General features: G+C 37.5%; 3 protein-coding genes across 4 annotated transcripts; 2 read left to right on the plus strand and 1 right to left on the minus strand.

The window, feature by feature from the left end:
* The first annotated feature begins 691 nt into the window (after positions 1-691).
* On the plus strand, positions 692-10,020 carry LOC117290641 (suppressor of tumorigenicity 14 protein homolog). Its single transcript, XM_033772154.1, has 11 exons — positions 692-903; positions 1,496-1,627; positions 3,054-3,155; positions 3,682-3,816; positions 4,893-5,006; positions 5,153-5,272; positions 5,716-5,901; positions 6,978-7,182; positions 8,320-8,585; positions 9,177-9,325; positions 9,714-10,020. The coding sequence occupies exons 1-11, from the start codon at positions 792-794 to the stop codon at positions 9,894-9,896; spliced, it is 1,704 nt and encodes a 567-aa protein (XP_033628045.1). The 5' UTR covers positions 692-791; the 3' UTR covers positions 9,897-10,020.
* Positions 10,021-10,227: 207 nt separating this feature from the next.
* Positions 10,228-18,391, minus strand: LOC117290758 (malate dehydrogenase, mitochondrial-like). The gene is made up of 8 exons (XM_033772305.1): positions 18,193-18,391; positions 15,855-16,107; positions 15,378-15,487; positions 14,655-14,858; positions 13,662-13,760; positions 13,213-13,263; positions 12,730-12,831; positions 10,228-12,303 (listed from the first exon to the last, which is right to left on the minus strand). Exons 1-8 carry the CDS (start codon positions 18,268-18,270, stop codon positions 12,175-12,177), a joined length of 1,026 nt encoding a protein of 341 aa, XP_033628196.1. The 5' UTR covers positions 18,271-18,391; the 3' UTR covers positions 10,228-12,174.
* A 104-nt stretch (positions 18,392-18,495) lies between these two features.
* Positions 18,496-24,517, plus strand: LOC117290578 (serine/threonine/tyrosine-interacting-like protein 1). Of its 2 annotated transcripts, none has more exons than XM_033772035.1 (8): positions 18,496-18,575; positions 19,377-19,528; positions 20,130-20,191; positions 20,437-20,536; positions 21,834-22,116; positions 23,113-23,213; positions 23,787-23,899; positions 24,368-24,517. In XM_033772035.1, exons 2-8 carry the CDS (start codon positions 19,423-19,425, stop codon positions 24,497-24,499), a joined length of 897 nt encoding a protein of 298 aa, XP_033627926.1. In that variant the 5' UTR covers positions 18,496-18,575; positions 19,377-19,422; the 3' UTR covers positions 24,500-24,517. The 2 variants fall into 2 exon arrangements, with proteins under 2 accessions (XP_033627926.1, XP_033627927.1); XM_033772036.1 differs by having other exon boundaries at positions 18,537-18,575; positions 19,372-19,528.
* The last annotated feature ends 1,059 nt before the right edge of the window (positions 24,518-25,576 follow it).

The raw sequence follows: 25,576 nt of genomic DNA on the forward strand, positions 1-25,576 counted from the left end.
TGAAAGCTTGTAACTTTCTCGACCCCAATCAACATACCTATTGAATTTTAATTCAAAGTTTTTGGGTCAAATCGGCCAAAAATCTGACATAGCATCTTTGCCACATTCATAATATCATTTTTGATACGGCCCTTGACTATTTACGAGGTTATGTTGCACATAATCAGTGACATGTTTTTGTGCACTCCTCGTCCAGCTTTTCTCTAAAAAAGGTTGCAAACATAATTATCACTTACCTCACAATATTTTGGGACTAAACTTTTCGCAGACACACATTCCAAAGCTAATACAAATTTGTACGTAACACGTCTGGTTTCAACTTAAAGCATATAGAGTGTATGAATGCAACAAAGAAAGATAAAGGAAATCCGCTACTCCACAACTTGCCGAAATGTTCTACTGGATTTTTACTTGTAATGTTGTATCACTGTTTTGTGACCCTTTCAGATACAGCTGTTGGTCATTAATTGTAAGCAATTATACTGAAAAGAACAAAATGCGTCGGCCACACCCTTTTTAAAATAATGCACAACTTTCCCCTACTCGGGAAATAGAACAGCGAAGTCCCTAGTCCGTGACCGCTCTCAAGAATGGCGGCACATTCTTGTTGCAACAAATGGCTTTTTTGAATATCTCAAATTCCCGCGACAAGAAACAACAAAGGTAGACAAAAAACCACGATAGTTTACATTGTGCAGAACGAAACAAAACAAGAGTTTACTACAACATTCGACCACTGCCAACGTTGCTTTATACACCGTTAAATCGTCTGGGCTTACGGCGGTGGGAACATGGCCGTCTTACTGAAAATGTCAACCTTGTTACATCGTGTAACTGTAATGGTGATTATAGTTGCCACTTTAGGAATTAAACTCGAAGCTTCTCCGCTATCACATGTAAAAGGTTTGTGAACTTATATAACTATTTAGGAACAAAATGATGTTTCATGATCCCGGCAACAATGTCGCTATCATTGAAACGGCAGGTTGTTGCTTCTGATTTAATTTCTGTACAGTCATGAACAAACGCATCAATAGGCAAAACAACCGTCTTAGAGTAACAGAGTAGTTGGTGTTTTTAAAACGAATACAAGAGTTTTACTTGGAATATCTTTGGTGATAATATTGTCAGCCATATATTTGAACCCACTCAGTATTTCCTAAAGAGGATGCAGTTTTGAATAGTATGCCTATACACGACCAATCCTTGAATCATGGTACAAAATCAAAATAGTAGAGCCAACCAATAAAAAAATAACACTTTTTAAATCAACATAAAATAGCAATACTGAATAAATCGGTTATAAAAAAAAATCGGGGAAAATGTCTGTATCCTGCCACCACTTTTTCATTCGTTATGAAATAAAATAAGATATTCCAATTGGTATAAGTAAAACAAAAAAGTGGTGTTAGGATATGGACATTTCAAAATTTTGTCTTAGTGATTGATAACACCCTATTTCGGGTTGTTTTGTTTCCTTTTGGTATATCCCTAGATAAATCCCGAAACTGTGGTCTGAACGGCTTTACCTGCAGCGATGGTACGTGCATTGAAGCAAGCATGCAGTGCGACTGGTATTACGACTGCAACGACCAAAGTGACGAACATCAACATTGCAAATACACAGGTAAATCTACGTTTTTTATTATGCAAGTTCGCCCAAAACAAGGCTAAAAGCCACCCTTTGTATGGGGCTACAGGAAGAATAATTATTTAAAAAGTGGGGAAAAAAAATCAAAAAAAATCAGGGAGCTTAAAGACAGTGGACACTATTGGTAATTGTCAAAGATTAGTCTTCACAGTTGGTGTATCTCAACAAATGCATAAAATAACAAACCTGTGAAAATTTGAGCTCAATCGGTCGTCGAAGTTGCGAGATAATATAGAAAGAAAAAAAACACAATTGTCACACAAAGATGTGTGCTTTCAGATGCTTGATTTCGAGACCTCAAATTCTAAACTTGAGGTCTCGAAATCAAATTTGTGGAAATTACTTCTTTCGCGAAAACTACATTACTTTAGAGGGAGACGTTTCTCACAATGCTTTAAACTATCAACCTCTCCCCATTACTCGTAATCAAGTAAGGTTTTATGATAATAATTGTTTGAGTAATTACCAATAGTGTCCACTGTCTTTAAGGTAGGAATTGATAACCTGGAAAAGTTTCCGTATGGCGCCACCAATTTTTCACCACCTCAATGAGATATCCCTTTTTGTAAAACTGAGTGAAAAAGTGGTGGCGTCATACGGAAAGTTATCCCGAGTTACTCCGAGCGTTTCGTGAAATCAACTGCCAGCCAAAAATATTCAGTACGTGGTATAAAGCTGTTGGAATGGCTCCTTGTTCAGCAAATCAAGAGCGTATGGGGTGTATGGGTGAGAAGAAGTGTAACGAGTATATATCACAGGCAAAATGGTTGTAATTTGTTGGTTATGTAACAAGGACTCGGTAGGCAAAAAAACTAGCATGTCCCTATAAACCGGCACTGCGCCGACATTGGGCAAGCTACTTGTGCCGACATTGGACACGTAGCGTTCTGGTCTCTTGTACATGATAATAGGCATTCGTATGGAGTTTGTTTTTATTATGATAACGGTGGGGAACAGGGAAACAGTCGACTGTACAAAAATTGACAAATATTGTCATTACACCAGCGTGACTAGAAAGGATAATCATACAACAATTAATTATGTTTTTCTTTCTGGCAATTTCTGAGTTTGTAAGTAGAAAGAATCGCAGGTTATTTTTTTAAAACTTACTTTCATGTGTGCTGTGGTGTTATATAGCCTTTGTGAAAGACTCTGCTAGGGTTGACATGTCGGGTCATTAACTATTTTGTGCATTTTATGCTATAGGTCATTTTGGTTGGTGAGAAGTTTGCAACAGCCAATTCTATTTTCTTTTTACCTACATTTTGGCAGTAAAATTTGCCAAACTTTTTTGTTCACAAAACAAAAATAAACCTAAAAAGTTTAAAACTTAACATTCTTTGTGTCTTTAAGGGCTTGTAAGATTTAAATTTTATTTTGATTAAAACATTTTTGATGGCAGGATTTACTTGTGAGGATGGACAGGGACTTGTTGCTGATGCGTGGTTGTGTGATGGCCAATCAGACTGCCAGGATAACTCTGACGAAAAACAGGAAAACTGCAGTAAGTACAGTTTAAAGTAATTGCAATAAAACAACTTCAAAAACACCGTCAAACAAACACAAAGCAAATATAGAGGGTGCTTTACTCCTAGAAATTTAAACACATTTCGTCAGAATATAGGTATGTCCAATTGCTGCATTTCTTTTTAAAATATGAAATATATATTTATAATACAAGTTATTATGCATCAATCAAATCAAATTTAATTTAATTGGCACATATTGCACCATTTATAAGGTGAAATTATGTGACAATTTCAATTACACAGAATAATAACTACTTTTCACAAAAAACTTCAAATCATAGTATCTCTTTGAGCTGGAATTTATACAACTTTTATTTGTAGTAATTTTGAAGCGTGCATGTGTGAACAGGTTTGAATTCCAAGTTTCAATTTCACTCTCGTATACAAAGTCTACTTGACATCTAAACAAATTTGTATTGCTATTTATCCCACAAGGGACAGATTTAAATCCATTGTAAAGGTTTTGTTTTCCCCTTTTCACCATTTTTGTTATCTGTGCAGTCAAGCCAAAGTGTGATTCAAGCAAGTGTGACAACGGCACCGTATGTTTGGACGATTCTCAAGTATGTGACGGAGTAAAAGATTGCCAAGATGGGTCAGACGAGGAACAAGAAGACTGCGACAGCATGAGGGCTAGTAAGGAAACCCTCATAGTAATAATAACAATAATGATAATAGCTCTTACATTGCACATTTTACAGCAACCGTATCAATGCGCTTTACATCAGTTCCCTGGAAGCAATTTCATAAAGCACAAAAGAATGCTAGCCAAATTTCTTTGCAAAAAAAACATTGAAGTGGGCACCAGTCAGAACAAGGTAAATGTCATGTAATTTTGGCTGGTAACTACTTCTGTTCAGCAATACTTTTCTGTGCTTAGCAAGTTTTTGTGCTTACAGGCTATATGAAATTGGGCCCTGGTCATTGGGCCAATAACATTCCTATAATCTTTCTCAGCTCCCTGGGGAGTACACAGCCCTAAAATGCCGTGCTCCAAAGGCTTTTTCATACACAATATCAACCTCTACCATCGCAGGTACCCATTTATATCCCAGGGTGGAGAAATCAGTTTTAGTATCTAGCTCAATGACACAAAGTCTTGACTGGGATTCAAACCCACATATCAATGACTTAACCACCACAAGAACTTGAATTCAATGCTTTAAACCACTAAACTGAGCCATGACACCCTATAACACATAACAATAATAACAATACTGCATTTTTAAGGTCCACAGCTGTCTCTGTTAAAGCCATTACACACTTTCGGAACAGAAAAAAATAAATAAAAGTTCACAGATTTACAAATAACTTACAGGGTTTACAGAAGGTCATAGCGAAAGACTTCTCTTGAAATATTATTCCACGAAATGCTTTACTTTTTGAGAAAACATTAAAACAACTATCAATTCTCGATATCGAGAATTATGGATTTATTTTAAACACATGTCATGACACGGCGAAACGTGCGGAAACAAGGGTGGGTTTGACGGTTATTTTCTCCTGACTCCGATGACCAATTGAGCCTAAAGTTTCACAGGTTGGGATACACGAAGTGTGGGCCTTTGGACAACACTAGTTACTGAAAGTGTCCAATGGCTTTAAACATTAAAGGCGCCAGTCTAGGTCAATTAAAATAAATAACATAAATTTTTAAACTGTATACTTGTACTTGGAACTTGATAAACTGTTTTAAATGTTTGTGATTATAGCCTGTTTTCGGTGTGACGCTGGTAAGAGGTGTATCAAGTCATCCTGGGTGTGTGATAACCTCGCGGACTGCGAAGATTTCTCTGATGAAATGCCAGAGACTTGTGGCTATGACGGTAAGAAATTTATCGGGGATAAAGAATTCATTAAGCAAGCATAATATCAAATCTCACTTTAAAAAAAATTCAGGGTTTGAAAAGAGTATTTATTTTCTCAGCTGGTTATATATTTCTTTGATGTATAATTTTTTTTCCTTTTGCAGTTAATGATCGTTGCTGGACGGGTGCATTTCTATGTGGTCATGGCTACTTTTGTGTGCCACAGAAATGGAGATGTGATGAAGAAGATGATTGTGGAGACAACTCTGATGAGGTTGAATGCGGTAAGGAATATGTTGAATTGGAAGGGGTGGATGGAGTAGATCTGGAATAGTCAGCCCTCTTGAATTGTCGATTTGCTATTTTATTCATCTGATTATTATTTTTTACATATTTATTTTTAATTTTTACTTTATTTCTTTAAAAAAAATGTTTTTAAAATTGTAATATTTTTTGTTTATTGTTATTAATTTATTTTTATTTTTATATATCTAATCATTTATTCATTTTATTTTTTATATTTATTTTGTTTTAGGAGGGAGGGTTCTGCTCAGAAACAAATATTATAGTAGATGTCAAATTTGCATCGGAGATAAAGAATGTTAATGTTTTGGTTTTACCCATTATACAGTGATGTGTGTTAGCACTGTGAACTTTCCCCAGTTCTGTGAAAAAAAACATTCTTTCCATTGCAAACAACTTAAGCTGGACCATGTTTAACTCTTAGATGTTGAATCTATATGGGAACCAGCGTATGGCTGGAGTTCATGGTCCTTTTGGTCCGAGTGTAGCACATTCTGCGGACCTGGTATGAGGACCCGCTATAGAACGTGCCACCAACTGAGTTCCACATGTTCTGGAAAAGAAATTGCATCCGAGGAATGTCAGTTGGAAGAATGTGTTGTAGAAAAAGGTAAGAAAGATCTTCTTAAATTTTGTCCTCCATAAAATAAAGTAAGAGGTAACACCAGGGTCCATTTTCAAATATAGAGCTGCTTTTAAAGGGTCTATGTACTTTTTGTAGGACAAAAAACACAATGTCCACAGATTTACATTAAACTTACACAGTTTGAAGATAATGATAGTAGAAAGCTTCTCTGAAAATATTATTTGCTGAGGTGCTGTAGTTTTTGAGAAATGAGTAATACATCATTTTTGACTCGGTGATCACGAGACGAAAATTGTTTTAGCATGTAAACACGTAGTTTCATGACATTGTTTTACTCATTTTCTCTAACACTACAGCACCTCGGCAACTAATATTTTATCTTAAAGCAGTGTAAGTTTAATGTAAATCTGTGGCCATTGAGAAATGAGAATTTGAGTTGTTAGTGTCAGTGGTCAGGCTGTGAACCAGAATAAAATGGCAGAGGAGGATTATGTACAGAGTGGGAGCTAATGACGAATAATCCCCAATAACACTAACCCAGTCGGATTAATGGATTGGGTTGGACAATCAAGCGGTCGGGTTTGCGTAGTGGTATCTTTCCTCGCCTTCCACCTCTAGGACCCTGTTCAAATTCTGCGGAGGGCACTATGTGGATTGGGTTTTCAGTCCCAAACCTGACTGGGTGGGTTTTTCCCTGGAATAATTCTCAGGAGTTTTCCTCCGCAACATCTTAAACTGAGACCTTCTCTCCATTTTCGAGTGACCTAGCCTTGCTGCCATTTTCAAACTCTGCAAATATGTTTTTCTTACAAAATGGACATATTACATACTTTGTCACCTCCCCTTTGTATAGCCCCTGCCTTGAGCGTGGGTATGTGATGAGCAAAATATGCATTAAGGGCAACTGTCATTATAGGTTGTTTTCAATATAACAAATCTTCATAACAGTTTTGGTTAGAATTTTACAGAGACAGTAATAATATCCACAATCAGTTTAAATGAGAATAAAGTGGCCAGACCCAATACTTCATCTGAAAAAAAATAAAAACATTATTATTTTCTTTTTTCCCCTCCGTCCCCCTACCACTCATAAATGTCAGCGGCGGGTTGCGGAACAAGAAAACCTCAAGAGGGGAACATTGTGAAGCGAGTTATTGGTGGCAAGGAGGCAGACCGTGGTGGTTGGCCCTGGCAGGCACAGCTGATCTATAAGTACTCAAGCAGTCAGTACGGCGCTGTGTGTGGCGGTACGCTGGTTCATAACAACATTGTACTGACGGCCGCTCACTGCTTCATGGGTACTATGTAAGTTTCTGGAGTACCCTAATGGACATATATCATGGTGCAGCCATCTTGAATTCCTCCCATTGATATCAATGTAACCAAACCGAGGCTGGAAGAACAAAATAGTCTGGTTCCTATTTGCCACAAGATTATTAGCATTCATTATTGTTATTTGATACGAGGAACATGACCAAGATGGAGGCAGCATAATAAAGGTTTATATCCCCATCACACCAAACCCATTCTCACTATGTTCTGAAAAATGTAGTCTTGTTGCAATAGGATAGTATTGTGCGTGGCAAGGAGGGAGCGAGCAGGGGGAACGCAATAGATGAGTGATTTGAGTGTGAATAACAATGTCGTGCACTAAACGTCGTCTTGTAGCAAGACGATAGTTATGTGCGCGGTGAGGAGGGAGCCAGCGGGGGGTCGGGATAGTTGAGTGAGTTGAGGGTGAGTAACATCGTGTTGCACCAATACTACATTTGTCAAAACAGAATGAAAATGAGTTCAGTGTTCTCCATTCAATGAAACAGTCTGTGTTGGACGACCTGGTCCAGTGGTTAGACTGCAGGACTTGCAATCACAAGGTTGTGGGCTTGAATCGCCAAGCTAAATGCTGATTTCACAATGACTAAAACAGGTATTGTCATCTAGTTACTGGATCACAGTTTCTTGATTTGTGCAATTCATAATCATAGACGTTAAACCAATGTTTGTATGAGAGAGACTGGCTGGTGCCAGCTTGGGGTTTATATCCCTTGTTGGAGTTTGCAGAGTTCCCTCGATGGGAAGATCATGTAAACAAACAAACTAACCTGGAGGTGATTTCACAAACAACCATTGATCTTAAAGGTGGGGGTCATAGATTGGTGAATACCAAGTTTTAATGGCCATATCAAATTTCTTGAATTAAAATGATACTCCTGAGAGTGATATGAAGTATTTAAAGTAAAACTAAACTCTTTTAATGCAAAGTCTATAACAGACATTTCTGAATGATGTTTCTTGTAAAACAGTGAGGGTATTACCCTGATCTATCAAGGCTCCTTCATATCACTTGCTATCACTGGATAATAATTGTTGTTTGTAATATTAACAAAACAATCTAATCTACCAACAATCCAAACTCATTTTACAAATTTGAAACAAATCCAGGGAAAACGAAATGCTATGGGAAGTCCACCTCGGCAAACACACCATCAATATGGATCTGGTCAACCATGAGAAGCGCGCCAATATTAAGAGGATCATCAAGCACTCTGGGTACGATCCAAGGACGACGCGCAACGATGTCGCCATCTTGATACTGGACAAGCCTATCGAATTGGATGGTCAGCATATAAACACAGCTTGCCTCGATCGTGAATTGGACATGATCAATAAGATACCATGCTTTGTGACTGGATGGGGACTCACAGAAAGTAGGTGGTGTTAAGAAGACGACAGCGGTTTTAAATAAATAAAAACAACAAATAAAAAAACATATTAATTTTTGGTTTTTACCCATACACCGATGTGTGTTAGCACTGTATACTCAGTACTTTCCAGAATCCTTTGAAAAAAGAGACCACCAAGATTGCCCGGTAGCTATAGAGGCAGTTTGAATCCTTTGTTTGGGCAGCGGGTACCGCAACGATATAATAGATGTATAAAAATAGATGTAATAGATAAATAAATAAACCTTAATGAAGATATAATTATGAGAAGTTTTCAGAGAATTTTTTTCAAGTGAAATGCACAATTTTCAAGTTTCATTTTAGCCTTTGAGAAGGATTCTGCTAGGGTCAACTTGTCGGGCCATTAACTAGTTTTTGCTTTTGTTTTCAAGAATTTACAATTTTTGTTTTCATTCTGCAATAACCTGTGGAACAAACTCCAACAGGCCCAACTACCAATTTTCCCCCATTCCTGCTTTGTTCATGAAAATGCAGCCCTCAACTGTTGTTTGCTTCAAGAACTTACACAATTTTTTTGTTCTCATTCTCCAATACTACACCATGTCTGTGTATCAGTGGGAGGAACACAGGCGCCCAACCTCCAACAGGCCCAAGTACCAATTATACACCAGAAGATATGCAGCCACCAAGATGTTTACTCGCACATGATGACAGACGGCATGATTTGTGCGGGTTACTTGCACGGACAGGTGGACGCTTGTCAGGTAGGATTGGATTTCAAAAATGTTTCATTGTTTCAAGAGAGTCTCCTGAAATATTTAGACCAATTAAGAACTCACTCCATAGCAGTGAAACTAATAACGAGAAATCCCCTTGATCCATTAACTTACAGAAGTAGACTGGGCTAGTTTCCTTCTAGACAGGACAATCCTTCTTAGTATTTTCCCGAATTCCGAAATCCAATCCGTGACAGTAGAATAAATAGCAAGACACAATCTCAAGAGACAATCTCAAGAGAAGTTCATAAGGACCAGACATTTACACAGCAAAGAATATACAATGGGAACTATCCATATCGTTCTCATATCTATATCATTCTTTAAAATCAATAAAGTTTTAAAATATAAACTGAAATTGTTGTCTCTCTTTCAGGGTGATTCTGGTGGGCCACTGGTGTGCGAGCTGGACGATGGTCGATGGCACGTTGTGGGCATCACAAGCTGGGGCCGAGGCTGCGCACTACCCCTTAATCCAGGAGTGTACACCAAAGTAGCATACTACCAACAATGGATTGATAATCTCATATTTGAGCACGGCGTTCAACCTGATAATTAACCCTTTTGAGAGCATTGTCCAATTTCGTAGCGCTGCTTTAATTAGCGGCTGATGTTTTGCTTACTGTGCGATTTCTATTTCATAGTGCTGCTGACCATAAGCACACGAAAAGGCATGCTAACCTTCCGGTGCTTACCGCACGAAATGAAATGACGTCACAATGCAAATCCACTCTAAATCGGTAAACATGCAATATGGCCGCCCAATTTTTCTGCCAACCTGTGAAATACGCCAAGGCTTAAGCAAATTTTTCTGCTACAGTAAGCACGCACATTTGCTTACCGTTAAACAGCACTATGAAATTGGGCCTCATAACGCTGTTGAGCAGAAAATAATACTGCTTGACAAATTTCTTTACTAAGCAAAAATTGATTGGGCACCAGCCAGAACAATGCAAACTTAAAGTAATTTTTGCTGCTAACCTGATTGTGTTTAGCGAACTGTTGTGCTTACAAGTTTTATGACAGTAAGCAAACTGCTTCCTTTAACAGAAGGTTTAAATGTATTTCACAGCTTACACATTCACCATGGATTTGCATTGTGACGTCATTCTTTTTCCTGCAGTAAGCATTGGAAGGTTAGCACACCTTTTTGTGTGCTTACAGTTGGCAGCGCTATGAAATTGAAAACGTACAGTAAGCACAAAATCGACCATTAAGCAGCTCAATGAAATTGGGCCCTGCTTCTATTCAACCAAAAAGTAACCAGAGTAAAGATCATGACCCGAGTTGAAATATTCCAATGTTATGTTAAGTATAACAGTATTTATGTTTCTAAAACAAAATCAAATTTCTGTTTTATATAATTTTTTTCAGACACTATTACAAGAAAATACTGTTTCAAAGCTGGACTTTTTTTATAAAGGAAAGGGCTGTCACAGTACTTCCAAGAAATCACTGGCAATAAAAATCTATTCAAAGTAAAACAAGTTTGTTGTTTATTATTTCTGCCATGTTGTATCCATTAAAAGAAATCATAAATAGTCTAACAATCACTAGTAAGTACAATGAAAGATCACGAAAAACAAATAATATTTTTAATTTTAGATTAAAAAGATTATACCGATCTGTCTAGAAGTAAAGTGAATAACTTTATCTGTAATTATTGCATACACTTTTGAATCTTAATATCCCAATTTGTAATCAGATATTAGAAAAAGAGCAAACTCGTTTTTGTTTAACTGCAGTTTTCAAAACTATGCATAAATATCTTTGAAAATATCTATCTCTTGAAGATTCCACATCATAAATTACACCTTACAAACAATTAGAAGCAAGTTTTTACGCGAGCATAAATTAGGTAAATTTTCATACGCTATCTATAATGCGGCTTATTATTATTCACATCACACAAACATTTTTAAGATGCTAAATTTCATAAGATATAAAACTACCCTTATTTTGACTGGTGGGCGATTCAGAGGTAAGAACGTCAATAAAATGTCAATGGGTGGCCACCTACCGCTGAATGATGTAAACTTTTGCCCCCAAAACCTTAGTTAGAAAATGTACCTGAGCTGAGCCAAACCAATCATTGAAGTTTTGAAAGAAAATTTGTAAAGGCCAGTTTTTACTTCCTGCGAATGGGAGGCGAGTTTTGACTAACAATTCCATAGAGTTGTGCAAAAACAGAGCTGTTATGTCAAATTCACTTCGCAAGAAGCATTTACAGGAAGTTTGAACTGAGATTTACTCTGCTGTTGGCTTTTGTGTTATTCACTTGTTCCTACAGTATTTCTGCTTTTGTAGTGGCCTCTTCAAACATAAAATCCAAGACCAGAAAGCCCACAGTCCCAGGCAGTAAATTTAGTAGAAATTTGTCAGTAAACTCAAATAAAAAGACCCCACACAATAAGAGGGATAAGCTGCAATGTGAAACACAAAACACCATCAAAGAAAATTTCAATCAAATTTATAACGCCAGAATATAATGAAATGATTTCAAGAAACAATTTTTTACTGTGTTCTCAGTTGAGAAAATGGTGACGGCTTTTCAAGTCTAAGAATTCAACACCACCGACCAAACCCTTTTATGGCAAATTAAAGTTGTTTAAAACGCCAGAAAAAAATCAATTTGGCTTTATTTTGACATTATATCCTAGTATGGCAGTCATTTGTAGAATGAAGAACCCATTTGTGTTTGTCAGTTTTCATTATACTACATTCCAATCGTACTTACTATCCGGATATGTTTATCTGTAGAGTGCCCTCGTGTAGAGCGCCCTCAAGGATACGGTTGATTTAATATAATTAGCGCTATGGTATTGGACTGACGCTTTCTAGTTGCCCTTCACAAACTCTTCACCTTTAGCGATGTTCCCCTTGAGTTCGCCCATGGCTTCAGTAAGAAGTTTTTGTTCATAATCTGACAGCTTGCCGAAGCCCAAATTCTTCTCAAGACCATTTTTCTAGGAAAAAAAAGAAACAAGAAAAACGTTTTCAACCATTGACCCAATTTCAGAGACCTCTAACTCTGCAAAATCAAAATGCAGGTTTTTGTTCAAGGCGCACATTGCCTTCAAATCTCTCAACATTTTGCCGTTTGGAATTACTCCTCATCCCTTTTAAGAGTTGTTTAAACACTAAAACACATACAATGTGTTGTTATTATGAGAAGTGATAAAAAAAACATGCATTTGAGCCTAGAAATACAACCAGCAGAATAAACGGTCTGCCATTTTGTGGAGAAAAAAATTTATTTCGTAAATATTAAGAAGACGTTTCTGCTTGTAGAACTTAAGTTTGTTTTCAATGGAGCAAGTTATTTTTTTGGGTGAGACAAAATTAACCTGTCAACCAAATTTTCAAAAATAACAATCGCAAATAGTTCTTACCCCAAGCAAGATTGGATTGGCGAAGTATGAAGCCTCTGTGATGTCAGACTTGACGTATGCACACTCCACGACGCCTGCTTTGCCGTTCAGAGCTTCCAAAACCTAGGATTTATCACAAGGGGAGATTATTACAAACTGAAAACAGCTACATCTACCAGAAGTTGTAACACAAACAAATAATATATTACTGGATGTTTGCATGAAATGGTCAAGGAGCAATCACTCCAACAAATTCTTGTGTTGAAATGCAAAACTTAAGCCCTGTTGTGCAGCTTGGAAAGTCAAAATACAGATTTCAAATAAAGAGGCGTTTGTTTTTTTACTAAGATGAGAGAGTATTCTTCTACAGAAACAAAGTATCAGGCTCATAAATCCATATACATGTAGATCCTTAATCTTATTCAATCATTACTCGGTAAAGTCTTGCGTCGGATTGAATCTATTTCTGTTCCTGTGCCAATATTAAAATAAAACATAACTCACCGAGGAAGCAAATCTTGCAGCAGCAAAAGCCATAGACAATGTTGCAGATCCCTGGCGAAGAGAAAAAAAAGAAGATTATTATTGCAGATGAATACTGTTGGATCTGGATCATTGCTTTAATAGTGTCTTAGATTAGTAAAATCTATGAAAATTAATGACCATACAAACTGAGCTGTTGATAGTATAAACAAATTTAAGATAAAATTTCCTTCGAAATAATAATATAGTATGGATAATTTTTCAAACCAAAACAATTGTATTATAAGAAAATGATTTATGCATGAATCCTTTCATTGAATCACTCTTTTCACAAGGTGACATGGTATATTTTGTTTCGTCTTGTACCTAACAATCATGTTCACTGATTGCAATCAAACAGGGAGGGCCGCACTATCCAGCCTCAGTTTGCTTGCATTGAGAGAAAGAATTTGTATTTTTTGTTTACTTACAGCGCCTGCCTTGGCATTAACAACCTCGGTTCCTGCATTCTGGATACGATCAGATAACTTCTCCAACTCTTCATCGGAGAACGAAACAGGGGGCTGTGCCTAACAAATAAATTATTGACATAAATATTGAGGAATTATTTGTAAAAGAATAAGATGTTGCATATGTCCTATGTCTTTATTTGTTTACTAACTTTACTTCAAACTTAATTTCGTTTTACTTCATTAATTATTTCACAAGATAACACTGGCATACAAATAACTACAAATATATAATATATTACATTTAAATTTACTAAAATTGCTAAGTAGTAATAAGCAAAAAAGCAATTACAGAAAGAAAAAAAACACACACAAAGAAAGGACACAGTGAAGACAGGGCCTCCTGAAGTATCGGAAATTAACATCAATTATTAAAATCTGGGCCTAATTTCATGGCTCTGCTTACCATCAGCAAAGTATCAACGCTTACAGAAGTAGGGAAATCCCTGCTTATGTCAGTTTATTTCACAGGTAAGCAGGGAATGTTTGCTCATGCTTTCTTCATATTTCTATGCATTCTTTGTTAACACACTTAGTGCAGAAATTTGCCCTTGCCTCGTTAACAAGAAAATTTAGACAGCAAGAGCAGAATTTTTGTGGTAAGCAGAGCCATGAAATTGGACCCTGGTTGTTCTCTTTATCCTTACTGCAAACTGGCAAATTTCACAAAACAACCACAAATGATTGCAAAGAGAAGCGCGGTCGGAGAAAAGAAATTATGAACAAGATTTTCCAAATCATACTTTCAATATTAAAAACCATGAGAAAATTATCAAAGTACCCTCACATTATTTATGAAAAATTTCCTAATGTACCTGTGACAAATATTTGCAAATGATCGCAAAGAAACACAGTCAGAAAGGACAACATTTTCCAAATCAAACTTTCAATTTTAAAACCACAAGATAATTATCAAAGTGCTGCCACAGTATTTAAGAACAGTGCCAAAAGTACCTGTGAGAGAAGAGGGATGATAGTGATTCCAGAGTGACCTCCGATGACCGGCACAGAGGTAGTAGCAACATCAAGCCCCTTCAACTCAGCGACAAACGTGTTTGATCTCACAATGTCCAAGGTGGTCACACCAAAAATGCGGGCGGGATCGTACACTCCGGCTTTCTTGTAGACCTCGGAGCAGATGGGTACAGTTGAGTTTACCTGATGTGACACAATAAAATAAAATAAATGTTTTCTTAAAATTCCTCAAGACTTTAAAGAATTATCAAGCAGTGTAGACTACTGAGACTGGAGTTGGTTTTTAACGATCAACTTGAACGAAATCACTCAAACTAATTTGACTTTTTACCCTTACGTTTCTTTTGTGTGTAGGTATTGTTTGATTAGTTTGAAGTTAGATATGGAATGCAGGGATGGATTTCAAAAGGAGTTAAGACTAGTCTTATCTCGACTTAGGACGAGTAACTCGTCCTAAACTCGTCCTAACTTAGGACTAGCCATACATTTTTAACTAAGACTAGTCCTAAGTTAGGACTAGTCTTAACTCTTTGAGAAATCGACCCCAGAAGTGTTATCTTTCTGTATTACACAAACCCACTCACGCTTGTGTGATAACCTATACCGGTACTAAGCCTAATCAGTACCATGAAAAACTCTTGATTCAGTATCTATGGGCAAAACATACAAGTACACATTTAATGCAAGCGACCATTCACTTACTGGATTTGTGATGATTCCCATGATGGCTTTGGGACAGTATTTAGCGGCAGCTTCACTCAGATTCCTGACGATAGATGCATTTGTGTTGAACAGATCATCTCTCGTCATTCCTTGATTGAAGAAATTATATTGGAGGTTAACTTAGCATTTGAAACAATTATTTGTAATGGAAATGAAACCTACTAAAAATCTGTAAGGTTTCAAAGATGGTTTGGTCCCATTAGAGAAGTCATTGAGAACTGTTAATTTTTTTAAATTTTTGGTCTGAGCATTCACAAAACATAAACAATTAAAATAAGATGACGAAAATTGATAAAGACAATGAAATCACATGACATATTGGTAAAACAAGTTTAAGCCAGCCTGCAACCATATGGTAAATATCACAATACACACCATGTACATTGTTCGTACACAGAAAATGATACCAATAGTAGGAGGGTTAAACATTCATGAGGATATCAATCAAAGATTTACCAGGTTTCCTTGGTACTCCGGCAGGGATGAGAACCAGTTGACATCCCTCTAAGCATTGCTGTAGTTGTTCATTTCCCTGGTAACCAGCAACTTTAGCTGGAGTTTCAATATGACTGAGATCTGCAGCAACACCGGGTGTATTGACCACATCGAACAGCGCAAGGCTGCTGACCATTGGGTTGTTCTTGAGGAGAAGCGACAATGGCTGGCCGATGCCACCAGCTGCACCAAGAACTGCTACTTTTTTATTGCTCTGTAAAAAAAAAGGAGCATTTATTACTTAAAATGACACGTGCTACTGGGCCAATCTCAGACCATAGACCTAGACCAACACAAAGAGTTATGATGGACCTCTTGCTGTGATTCAAAATCAAAGTCTATTATTATAATTCTTTTTTTCCCTGTAATATTTTTTGTGTGATGCTCTAATTGTTCTAAATTTATTTTAAGATTAAATCTGTGTTCTTAGAAGAAAGTTTGTCTTGATTTTTGAAAGTGGTAAAATGTTTGCAAATCTTACAAAAATGGTCGAACTTTCACATTTGTTACTCTAGAATGACTTGGGTTGTCTGAAACCCTAAGGTCTGTAATGGACCATACATTTGAATACTAAAAAATGTTGGTACATTTAATTTTAGTTTTTTGTTCATTCATTTATTTTTTATTATTCTAGTTTAAATTTAATTTAAAACAATTGGAGATGCTACACAGATAGGTCTCATAATAAAAAAGAGAAGCTACGCATGTCCTGTAGAAAACAAACCTAAAAGAGCACAAAACGAATGGTGTAGAAACAGAGTTGGATTGGCGCACACGGCACAACTGGGTGTCATATTCTTCTACTACCTAGAAACTATAAAGCTTCCTCGTGAGCCTTTATAGTTTCTAGAGTAGGTGTCACAAGACTGCAAAAATAATTATATTAAAACAAAAATGAAACATTGAAAATAGTAAGTTGTCTATCCTATTAATTCTTATTAGGCCTATGGCAGTTTTTCGCCACATTAATTTTAAATAAAATTTGAATTAAAATTGTTGCAATATTATTAATTAATATTATAATTGAATAACGGTGTCAGGACACTTCGTACCTTTGCCACTTCGTACCCTGGACACTTCGTACCTTTTGAAGGTACGAAGTGTCTTTGGACACTTCGTACCTTGGACACTTCGTACCTTCCCTTGAGACACTTTGTACCTTTCCGTGAGACACTTCGTACCTTCTCACGAGACAGGGTGGAACCTTCAGACGAGACATTTCGTACCTTCAGGATTTCATCGCATCAACCAGAAGGCAGGGAACCACGTAAGCATGTAACTTAAGAACAACTTAAGAACACTTACAAGAAACACCCAAACACTTCACAACCCCAAAGATATTCCACAAATATTTTTAACAGTAATCATTATTTTTAATGAACTTCACTTTACAGTCCATATCAAATAAATAAATCATAATAAAAATCATAGTAATAAAAATCATAGTAAAACACGTTTTAAAAATAAATACTTTTAACTTAAAAACTGGTATTCCATCTTTTCCTATATTTTTTATATCCGAAAACATCGGATGACGTAATGTACACCGGCCTCAAAAACTTCCAGCGGAGCGGCGCCCTCTATGGCTGACTGGAACAAATGGCTGATCTGCACGAATGTTACAATATTAAATTATGATATTTTAAACTTCACACTGACAAGGACTTTCACATTTTAGACATTAATAACAATTCATGAGGTATTCAGTTATATACTTTTATAATTTTACTGAAGGTACGAAGTGACTCGGCTGACGGTACGAAGTGACTTATCTGATGGTCACTTCGTACCCCGCCCATGGTATGAAGTGACCAATTTGGGTACGGTACGAAGTGTCCCGAAGGTACGAAGTGTCCAGGGTACGAAGTGGCAAAGGTACGAAGTGTCCGACATCCTTGAATAACGGTTAATAAAATCTAAATAAATAATCTGTTTTTATATTAAAATGTTTATCGAAAAGTTTTGTTCATTAATTAAAAAATAAAATTAATTAGATTAGTTTTATTTTAGGGCTAGGCCTAACTAACCATGCTAACTAAACATGCTTTAAAAATAGCCTAATTAGGCTAATTAATATTAATTTGATTTGATGAGAAAATCGCTGAGGAGGAATGAGGTAAAGTTAATCAAAGACATTATTGGTACACTACCCACCCTCCCCACAACAACATTGAAAATACAAAACACAAGTTGAAATTTTAAAAAAGAACTCGGACTGGCCGCCCCCACCGTACCCAGTCATGCCGGGTAGGTCGCCTATAGGAAAATTGAACGTAGAATGAGGAATGGCTTTTTTTACCTTGGCCGACAGAGACAACAATCGTCTCGTTTGGGTTGGAGTTCCCAGCCTCCTAAGAAGTACAACAGATCCCAGCATTTTCGGTGTAAATAGACTAAACTATCAGAGATACAAATTTGGTAAAAAGGATGGTTTAATAACCGAAAAAACACGTAAATGTTGGAAGTATGCGACTCGTCCGCGACCACAACCGGCGAAAAAGTTCAGAGAATTTAGAAAGGTCAAGTTGCACGATCAGCTTGCCGGTGTCACCGCGCAGTCGCAACAGCGATTTCAGTACCCACAACGCACCACAGCGGAAGTACAGATTCTCCTTGGCAACTCATAACGCGGAAGTACGAAAAGAAAAGCAGAAAGCAGACGACAAAAGTTAGAGCAACAGGGTGAGTTTTTGTCTTGGGATTGCTCTTCTTCCCCTTTCTCTTGAGTGCAACTTCCGGAAATTTATTTTGTAACTATGGCCATGTATGTGCTGATGTGGAGAAAGGAGGAAGTAATACAAATAAATAATAAAGAGACAAGTCATGGATATAATTTTAACATGAATTGATGATTGATGTTTATTTTCAGACCTGCCTTTCCATTCCTTTTTTAATATCATGGTTTTTGTTTTTGTTTAACTATAATGTTTAACTTAATAATGTTTAACTTATAGGTAAAATTTCCAACAGTCAGTATCATCGATTATCATGTTGTTATTGATACGCATCATAAAATGAATGATCATTTACTTTGCCCGCCTTGTTCGACAGCCCAAGGCAAGAAGTTGTTGGGGCTGTTGTTTTGTTATGTTAGTTAGGCCTTTAGCATGTTTAGGCTATGCATAGGGCCTACTAACTAAATACCATGCTTACTGTGTACTTACTAGTGTCATGTTCGTTATTTATGGGGATTTATAGCTCTCTTTTACTAGTTTTATTTTAACATCGGTCATCTAAATAAGCTGCAATCATAGGCGCCAATAAATGTATGATAAGACCGATTGATGTATAAAAATAGCCATAATCATCATTCCCCTGGCAGAGGAAACATCTAACGATTGCCCCACCCTTTCCTTTGTTTAAAGGAGTACAGTACAGCGCCCAAGTTGCATGGGTCTTATGCAGGTTGGACTCTTCTAATACTCATCATATTTTTCATAAATTAATATTGTTACAAATGTCCTTCATTTTCTCCAAGTCCAGTGTGTCTGTCATTTAGTGAAAAGCTCCCGAATACATTGTCAGCAACATGGCTGCGCGCATTGTGATGTGTGAACCGACAGAACTGTATAACATCCTCCAGCAGGCCACATCATATCCGTGTCTCAGTGATCCTAACTACCTGCTATTGCTCGGTAAGTTGGTCCAATCAGTAGTTATTTGTGACGCGGGCCTGGAACTACTTGCACGGAGGCCACAGAGGCCCTTGAGGCCTTGGCCTCTGTTGCCCCTGGTCTTGGCCTTTGTGCGCATTCAAAAGTTTCCAATAAACTTTAAGATTTTCCAGGGCAAGCGCCCTTTGCAAATTAAAGTTGGCCTTGCCTTCTCAGAGATGAAATTCCAAGCCTGGTGACATACATTTGAAGTTGGTATAACTCTTAGACCAACAAATTCTCTGCCAAAAAGTCTACTCAATTGGGGGAAGCTTGACTGTGTGCAATTATTGGTCCACTTCAAATGCAACAAAGACACCAAATGAACAACAGATAAATACTGAGCAACTCTTTGCAGATCTTGTATTTGACATACTCAAGCACTTGTACTCATTAACTCATTATTGACACAGCTATTGTTAATTGGTAGATAAATAACATTGAGATAACTGCTACATAAGTGGTTTTTAACCGTTTGTTTATAAAGTGGACCCGAAAAAATGTGTACCAATGGTTTTGGCTGTGCACTGCACACCCTATGCGTTTTTCATATTTTTTATTAATGTTTATGTTTTGTCGACAGATGCCAGGCAAACAAATGAATACAATGAGAGCCATATCATCACAGCAAAGAAAGCTCCAAGGGTAATTCCTTCCCCCTTATTTATCTATCAATGTATGATACATCCATCAACTGCTTATTGTAACCATGGAGCTTTTTATAGCTTTTGTCAGACTTCTCCATAATGTTCTTTGCTTTGCCGTCCTTGTCCGGTCACCCCAGCCATCTTCACGAATATGTCCCTCCATGCTCTTGATTTGAATCTTTTTAATTATTATCATTTCCTTATTTTTTATGCCATGACAAATCTTGTTTTTTCCACTTGCAGTCTCCTTCAGGTGAATTTCTTGTACCGTATGATGGTGAACTGGAGTGCAAGATGCATGTTGTAGTGCTGGACAGCAAGGCACACAGTTTAAAAGATCAAGGTAGGGAACATGACTTATATATTAACCTATTAGTCGCCACATCCCAATTTCAGTAAAGTCTTCTGTCAATAGTTATTTGGATATATTCTTATCTTCCAGTATGCGCTAATCCACCAATCAGATGCTCGAACTGGAGGGTGGTTTAAAAAGCTATAACCTACTCCTAGTTTTTATATTGCACTCTGCATATTGTGAGTGTCAATGCCTCAGGTTCCACATACCGACAGTGCAAAAATTACATTCTAAACTTTGCGCGTGCATGCTGTTAGTCGCGAAATAATGTTTGGGACACAGAAGCGCTATATTTTTCTGTATTTCACTCGCGCTTGTGTTATAACTTATAATCACTCTTGTTAGAGCCAAACAAGAAGAAAGAAGACAATAAATAAATTTCAGTGTGAGATGTGGTAGAGAAACCCCAGAGATTTAATTCCAGGGAAACCCACACAGTCAATCATAGTGGCCCCCGGTGGGAATAAAACCAGGGTTCCAGAGGTGGAAGGCGAGGCAAGACACGACTATACCAACCTGACCACCCCTTACCACTTGCCAAAATAGATAGGATGGTAAGAGTCTTGTCATGCAGTGTCCATGCTCACTGTGTACAGTAATATTAAAGGAACACGATGCCCTGGATCGGTCGAGTTGGTCTTTGAAAAGCATTTGTAACCATTTGTTATAAAATACATATGATTAGAAAGATATTTTAAAAGTAGAATCAAATGATCCCCAAAAGTATCACTCGAAATTGCGTTGTTTTCCTTTTACCTCGTCGACAAACACGGTCGGCCATATGGTCGACCGTGTTAGTTCGCAAAGTAAAAGGAAAACCACGCAATTTCGAGGCAAATGTGTGTGGATCATTGTATTCTACTTTTAAAACATCTTTCTAACCATATACATTTTATAACAAACGGTTATAAACGCTTTTCAAAGACCAACTCGGTCGATCCAGGGCATCGTGTTCCTTTAAATTCTGCAAAAGCCAGCTGGACTGTACTTTCTATCCATGCTCAGTATGGTGTTTTGAGTTTGAACAGAGAGGAAATGAGAAGGCTGGGTTTTGTGCAACTTCACTCCATGGCAAACACCATGCTTCTCAACATGCCTCGTTCTAAACACATTGTGGGAGACCATTCCCCCTTTCGCCACACACCATCACCAGAAGTCACCGGAAGTTTATCTTTAAAGAGGATTTTAAAACTTTGCCTGGTGGAACATTATGTACATGGGTTCACTGAAAATCTTATTAGGAAGTATATTATAACCTTTTAATCTCTTCTAATTATAACTTCAGGATCAGCTGTCGCTTGCGCCCTAGTCATGTCAGAAATGGGAAGTAGGAACCCGGTCAAAATCCTTCGAGGGGGATACGAGGAGTTCTCCGCCCTCTACCCATTCCTCCGAACCCAGAAGATCATCTACATGCCGAGGGAGCTGGATGAGCTTGTGCCTTACCCCGTCGAGGTCCTACCGGGACGGTTGTATCTTGGGGATTGTCGGCAGGCATGCAGGACTTCTGTCAGGAAAGAATTAAAGATCAAGGCAGTGGTGTGCCTGACGACTGAAGCCAATGAACTGTAAGGATTAGTTAATCTGAAAGGATATGCTTTTGTGTAAACATTTACATGTATCATGTCCCTATAAGTATTCAAAAAGTAAACACAGATTGTGTTTATTAAACATGACAAAATTATTATTAGAACACACTACCAAAAAGTGGTTTTGAGTTACAAAATATTGATCAACGTCATAATCAGGCATGCAACTTTTTCTCAGATCAGCTGATTTCCTCTTTTTTCATTCTCAGTTTTATCATTCAAAATTGAAAAATACAGTACAAAATCTTTGCAATTTTGTATTTTCCTCTTTTTTTGGTGAAGTTACAGTTGCATGCTTGCATAATAATTAAGGTGAGAAGTCCAAAAGTCCACACAAAGTGAGTTCTTAGTTGGTCTCAACATTTCGACTAGCAAAGTAGTCTCCTGATGAATTCCGAAATCTATAATAATATTGAAGTCTTATATAGCGCACGTATCTACCAAACAAGGTACTCGAGGCGCTGAGTATATACAAACTCTCAGAAAGATAGGTTATTGAAGTGACGAATTCTGAGACCCAATTATTTAGCACCTTGTAAGAGTTTACAAGGTGCTACGGCGCATACAGCAGCCACAGCCAGGAACACCGGGGCGGACCCCTTCTCTATTCTATAAGTGCGCTGGGTTCTTTTACATGCAACATGCGTTATGCAACACATGGGGCCAACGGCTTGACGTCCCATCCGAAGGACGAAGCAATGGTTAAAGTGTCTTGCTTAAGGACACTAGTGTCACGGCTGGAGATTCGAACCCACTTCTGCTGATCAGAAACACCAGAGTTTGAATTCGGTGCTCTTGACCGCTCGGCCACCACACTTCCACAAGGCAGTAGAATAAAAAGCAAGACCTAGTTCCCAAAGACCAGACATATACGCAGCAAAGTAGATACACGTGGTGTTACCGCAAACCGAATATACCCTGATGCCTCACCATGCACTGCCGCTAAACCTTTAATGACTTGTTTATTTTTCCCAGAGCCAGTGATCTGAACAGTGATCAGCTTCTTCAAATTCAAGTCTCAGATGATGAAGAGGGCGACTTGGATCCACACTTGAACCCAGCATGCCAATTTTTAGGTAAACAGAGTTTTCAGACGCTTTCCTTGGTATCAACAAGAACAGTAATTTCTGAATCTGAATTTTATAGTAGGCAATACATCCCAAAGGAAACTTCACACATTGAGCAGGACTAAATCTTACCTGGACTTTATTTGGTACAAGTAAATACATGTATATTTACTCTTTAGGAACATTTATTTTATTTTATGTGAATATAATTGGTTTGATTTCATTTTATCAAATAAGTGCAACGACTTGTTGCAAACACATAAGAATTTAGAGTTGCTGTTAATAATAAATTTGTTTAAAAAAAATAGAGTCTATATTTTTGTTTTACCTAAAAGTTCTGGTTATGAAGCAAGGGGTCCTTCGAAAAGTGAAATTGATCACTGATCACTGTACTAGCCAAGAACCCAATTGAGAGACGACAAGGAAGTTTAAATTCTTTTGATATGGGAGGGAAAACCCCATAAAATTATTTCAGGGAAAACCCACGCCATCAGGTAGGGACTGAAGATACCACTACGCCAACCCGTACGCCTCATGCACTTGACAGTTGATTTAACTAATTCTTCCCTGTCTCTGTTTCAGGTAAAGTCATCGGTGCAGACCAAGCTGCTTTGGTATGTAGTGACCACGGACTTAGCCGCAGTGTCAGCGTGGTGCTGGCTTACCTCATGGTGTTCTACAAATGGTCACTGAAGGTAAATGTTTCATATTTTTCCACACATCAAAGTAAAGCATAAAACTTAAGCATGATTGTTATATTATGTTCAGGCTAGTTCAAATTTTAGATTCGAAGAGTAACAGTTCACAAAACCTGGCAAACCACATCACATGTTTACACCAGGGTAGTCGGGTTGGCTAAGTGGTGTCTTTGGTCAACTTCCACCTTAAGGACTCCCGTTTGAATTCTATGAGGGCACCGTGTGTTTTGGGTTTTCAGTCCCTACCTGATTGCAAGGGATTTCTCTAGATAATTCTCTGGGGTTTTCCTTCCACAACTGAAACTGAAATTTCCTTTCTTATCTTCTCTCCATGCGGTACTTGGAAAGTCTAGTGATTAAGCTTGCCTTTTTGAGAATATGCGGCTTCACAACCTAAGTTAATAAATAAATGAATACATAAATATACTAAAAGTTTACTATACAATTTTGTTCATTTTTCAACAGGAGGCTCATAAACATCTGCTGGATTGTAAGAGTAACATCCGTCCACATCGATCATTTGTACATCAGCTCTCCAAATGGGAGAAGACGGTATTTGGCGAGACGCTAACCGATGTTAGCGATCCCAACTTCTAAACTGAATTTCAGAATTAAAGCAAGCAATTAACATCAAGCCTTATGGGAAAGGTACACCTTTATGATCAACCAATGGTATCTAGTTGTTGGTGGTTTTGGATTGACCCTCCTACAGTATCTCCCTTGCTTAAGGACACAAGCGCCACGACCTGGACTCAAACCCACACTCTGCTGCAGATCAGAAACACCAAAGCTTGAGTTCGGATGCTCCTAACAGCTTGGCCACAACACATCCCCAACATGTACATGTAATTGTACAAGGCACAATACAATTTCTGTATCAACATCTTCTCTCTTCATTGGCTTTCCGCTGAAAGATGTACAGGCTATGAAATAATACAAGAGCCGGTTCCTTTGATGATGTAGCAACACTTTAAGTTGTGGCTGTGTTATGTATAAATAGATTTCTAATTGTCTCATGCATAATAGTTTATTAAGGCTTCACCTACAAGCTGATTCTGGGTATAAGTGAAACCTTACTGAACCATTATGCAGTTGTTACCTCAGATAGAAAGTATCAATGAAGACTTAAGTGGGTGTCTTTTCTACAAAATCAAATACATAGTTTATTTCTTGCATTAGCACAATATTTCAGTATTCCATGTCCATACATTGAGTAATCTTTAGCTGATACAGCTTTAGCTTGGTCAAGAATGTTGGTTAAAGTCATTTGTAAAAATTATTACACTTGTATTTACATTGTTTGTATAAATACCATGAGGGCAACAATGCACCTGTAATCATTGTAAGATATTATGAACTTAAAATAAACCCATTGTATATATTATTTCAAAACACATTGTGTTCAAATGTGTGTTTTTTAAAACAAATATTTAACAAAAATGTTTAACAGTTTCCCGGCTGGAGTAAAATGAACAGAAGAGATGACCGATGACTCAGTAGTTTAGTGGAAACTAGTTGTTTAATCAGCTCCCAAGAAAACTAGTGAGTAAAGTTCACAATAGACAGGTCATTTAGGGCACCCCACCAGCCCTGCTGTCTATCACAAGCCCAGAATAAAAGAGAGTGTGATACACCATCTTGCTCTGCCTGTGCCACAAACAGACACAGAAGACA

The sequence above is a fragment of the Asterias rubens genome, chromosome 5 (assembly GCF_902459465.1).
Source record: "Asterias rubens chromosome 5, eAstRub1.3, whole genome shotgun sequence".
NCBI lineage: Eukaryota > Metazoa > Echinodermata > Asteroidea > Forcipulatida > Asteriidae > Asterias > Asterias rubens.

Bases quoted from the DNA above. Each gene is read 5' to 3' on its own strand.
- LOC117290641 (XM_033772154.1), top strand. From the start codon at position 792: ATGGCCGTCTTACTGAAAATGTCAACCTTGTTACATCGTGTAACTGTA. The intron at 904-1,495 runs GTTTGTGAACTT...GTATATCCCTAG, and splicing joins TCCGCTATCACATGTAAAAG to ATAAATCCCGAAACTGTGGT. The intron at 1,628-3,053 runs GTAAATCTACGT...TTTTGATGGCAG, and splicing joins TCAACATTGCAAATACACAG to GATTTACTTGTGAGGATGGA.
- LOC117290758 (XM_033772305.1), bottom strand. From the start codon at position 18,270: ATGCTGGGATCTGTTGTACTTCTTAGGAGGCTGGGAACTCCAACCCAA. The intron at 15,488-15,854 runs GTAAATCTTTGA...TCTTCAATCAAG, and splicing joins CGGAGTACCAAGGAAACCTG to GAATGACGAGAGATGATCTG. The intron at 12,304-12,729 runs GTAAGAACTATT...TTTTTTTCCTAG, and splicing joins CCAATCCAATCTTGCTTGGG to AAAAATGGTCTTGAGAAGAA.
- LOC117290578 (XM_033772035.1), top strand. From the start codon at position 19,423: ATGGCTGCGCGCATTGTGATGTGTGAACCGACAGAACTGTATAACATC. The intron at 20,537-21,833 runs GTAGGGAACATG...TTATAACTTCAG, and splicing joins ACACAGTTTAAAAGATCAAG to GATCAGCTGTCGCTTGCGCC. The intron at 22,117-23,112 runs GTAAGGATTAGT...TATTTTTCCCAG, and splicing joins ACGACTGAAGCCAATGAACT to AGCCAGTGATCTGAACAGTG.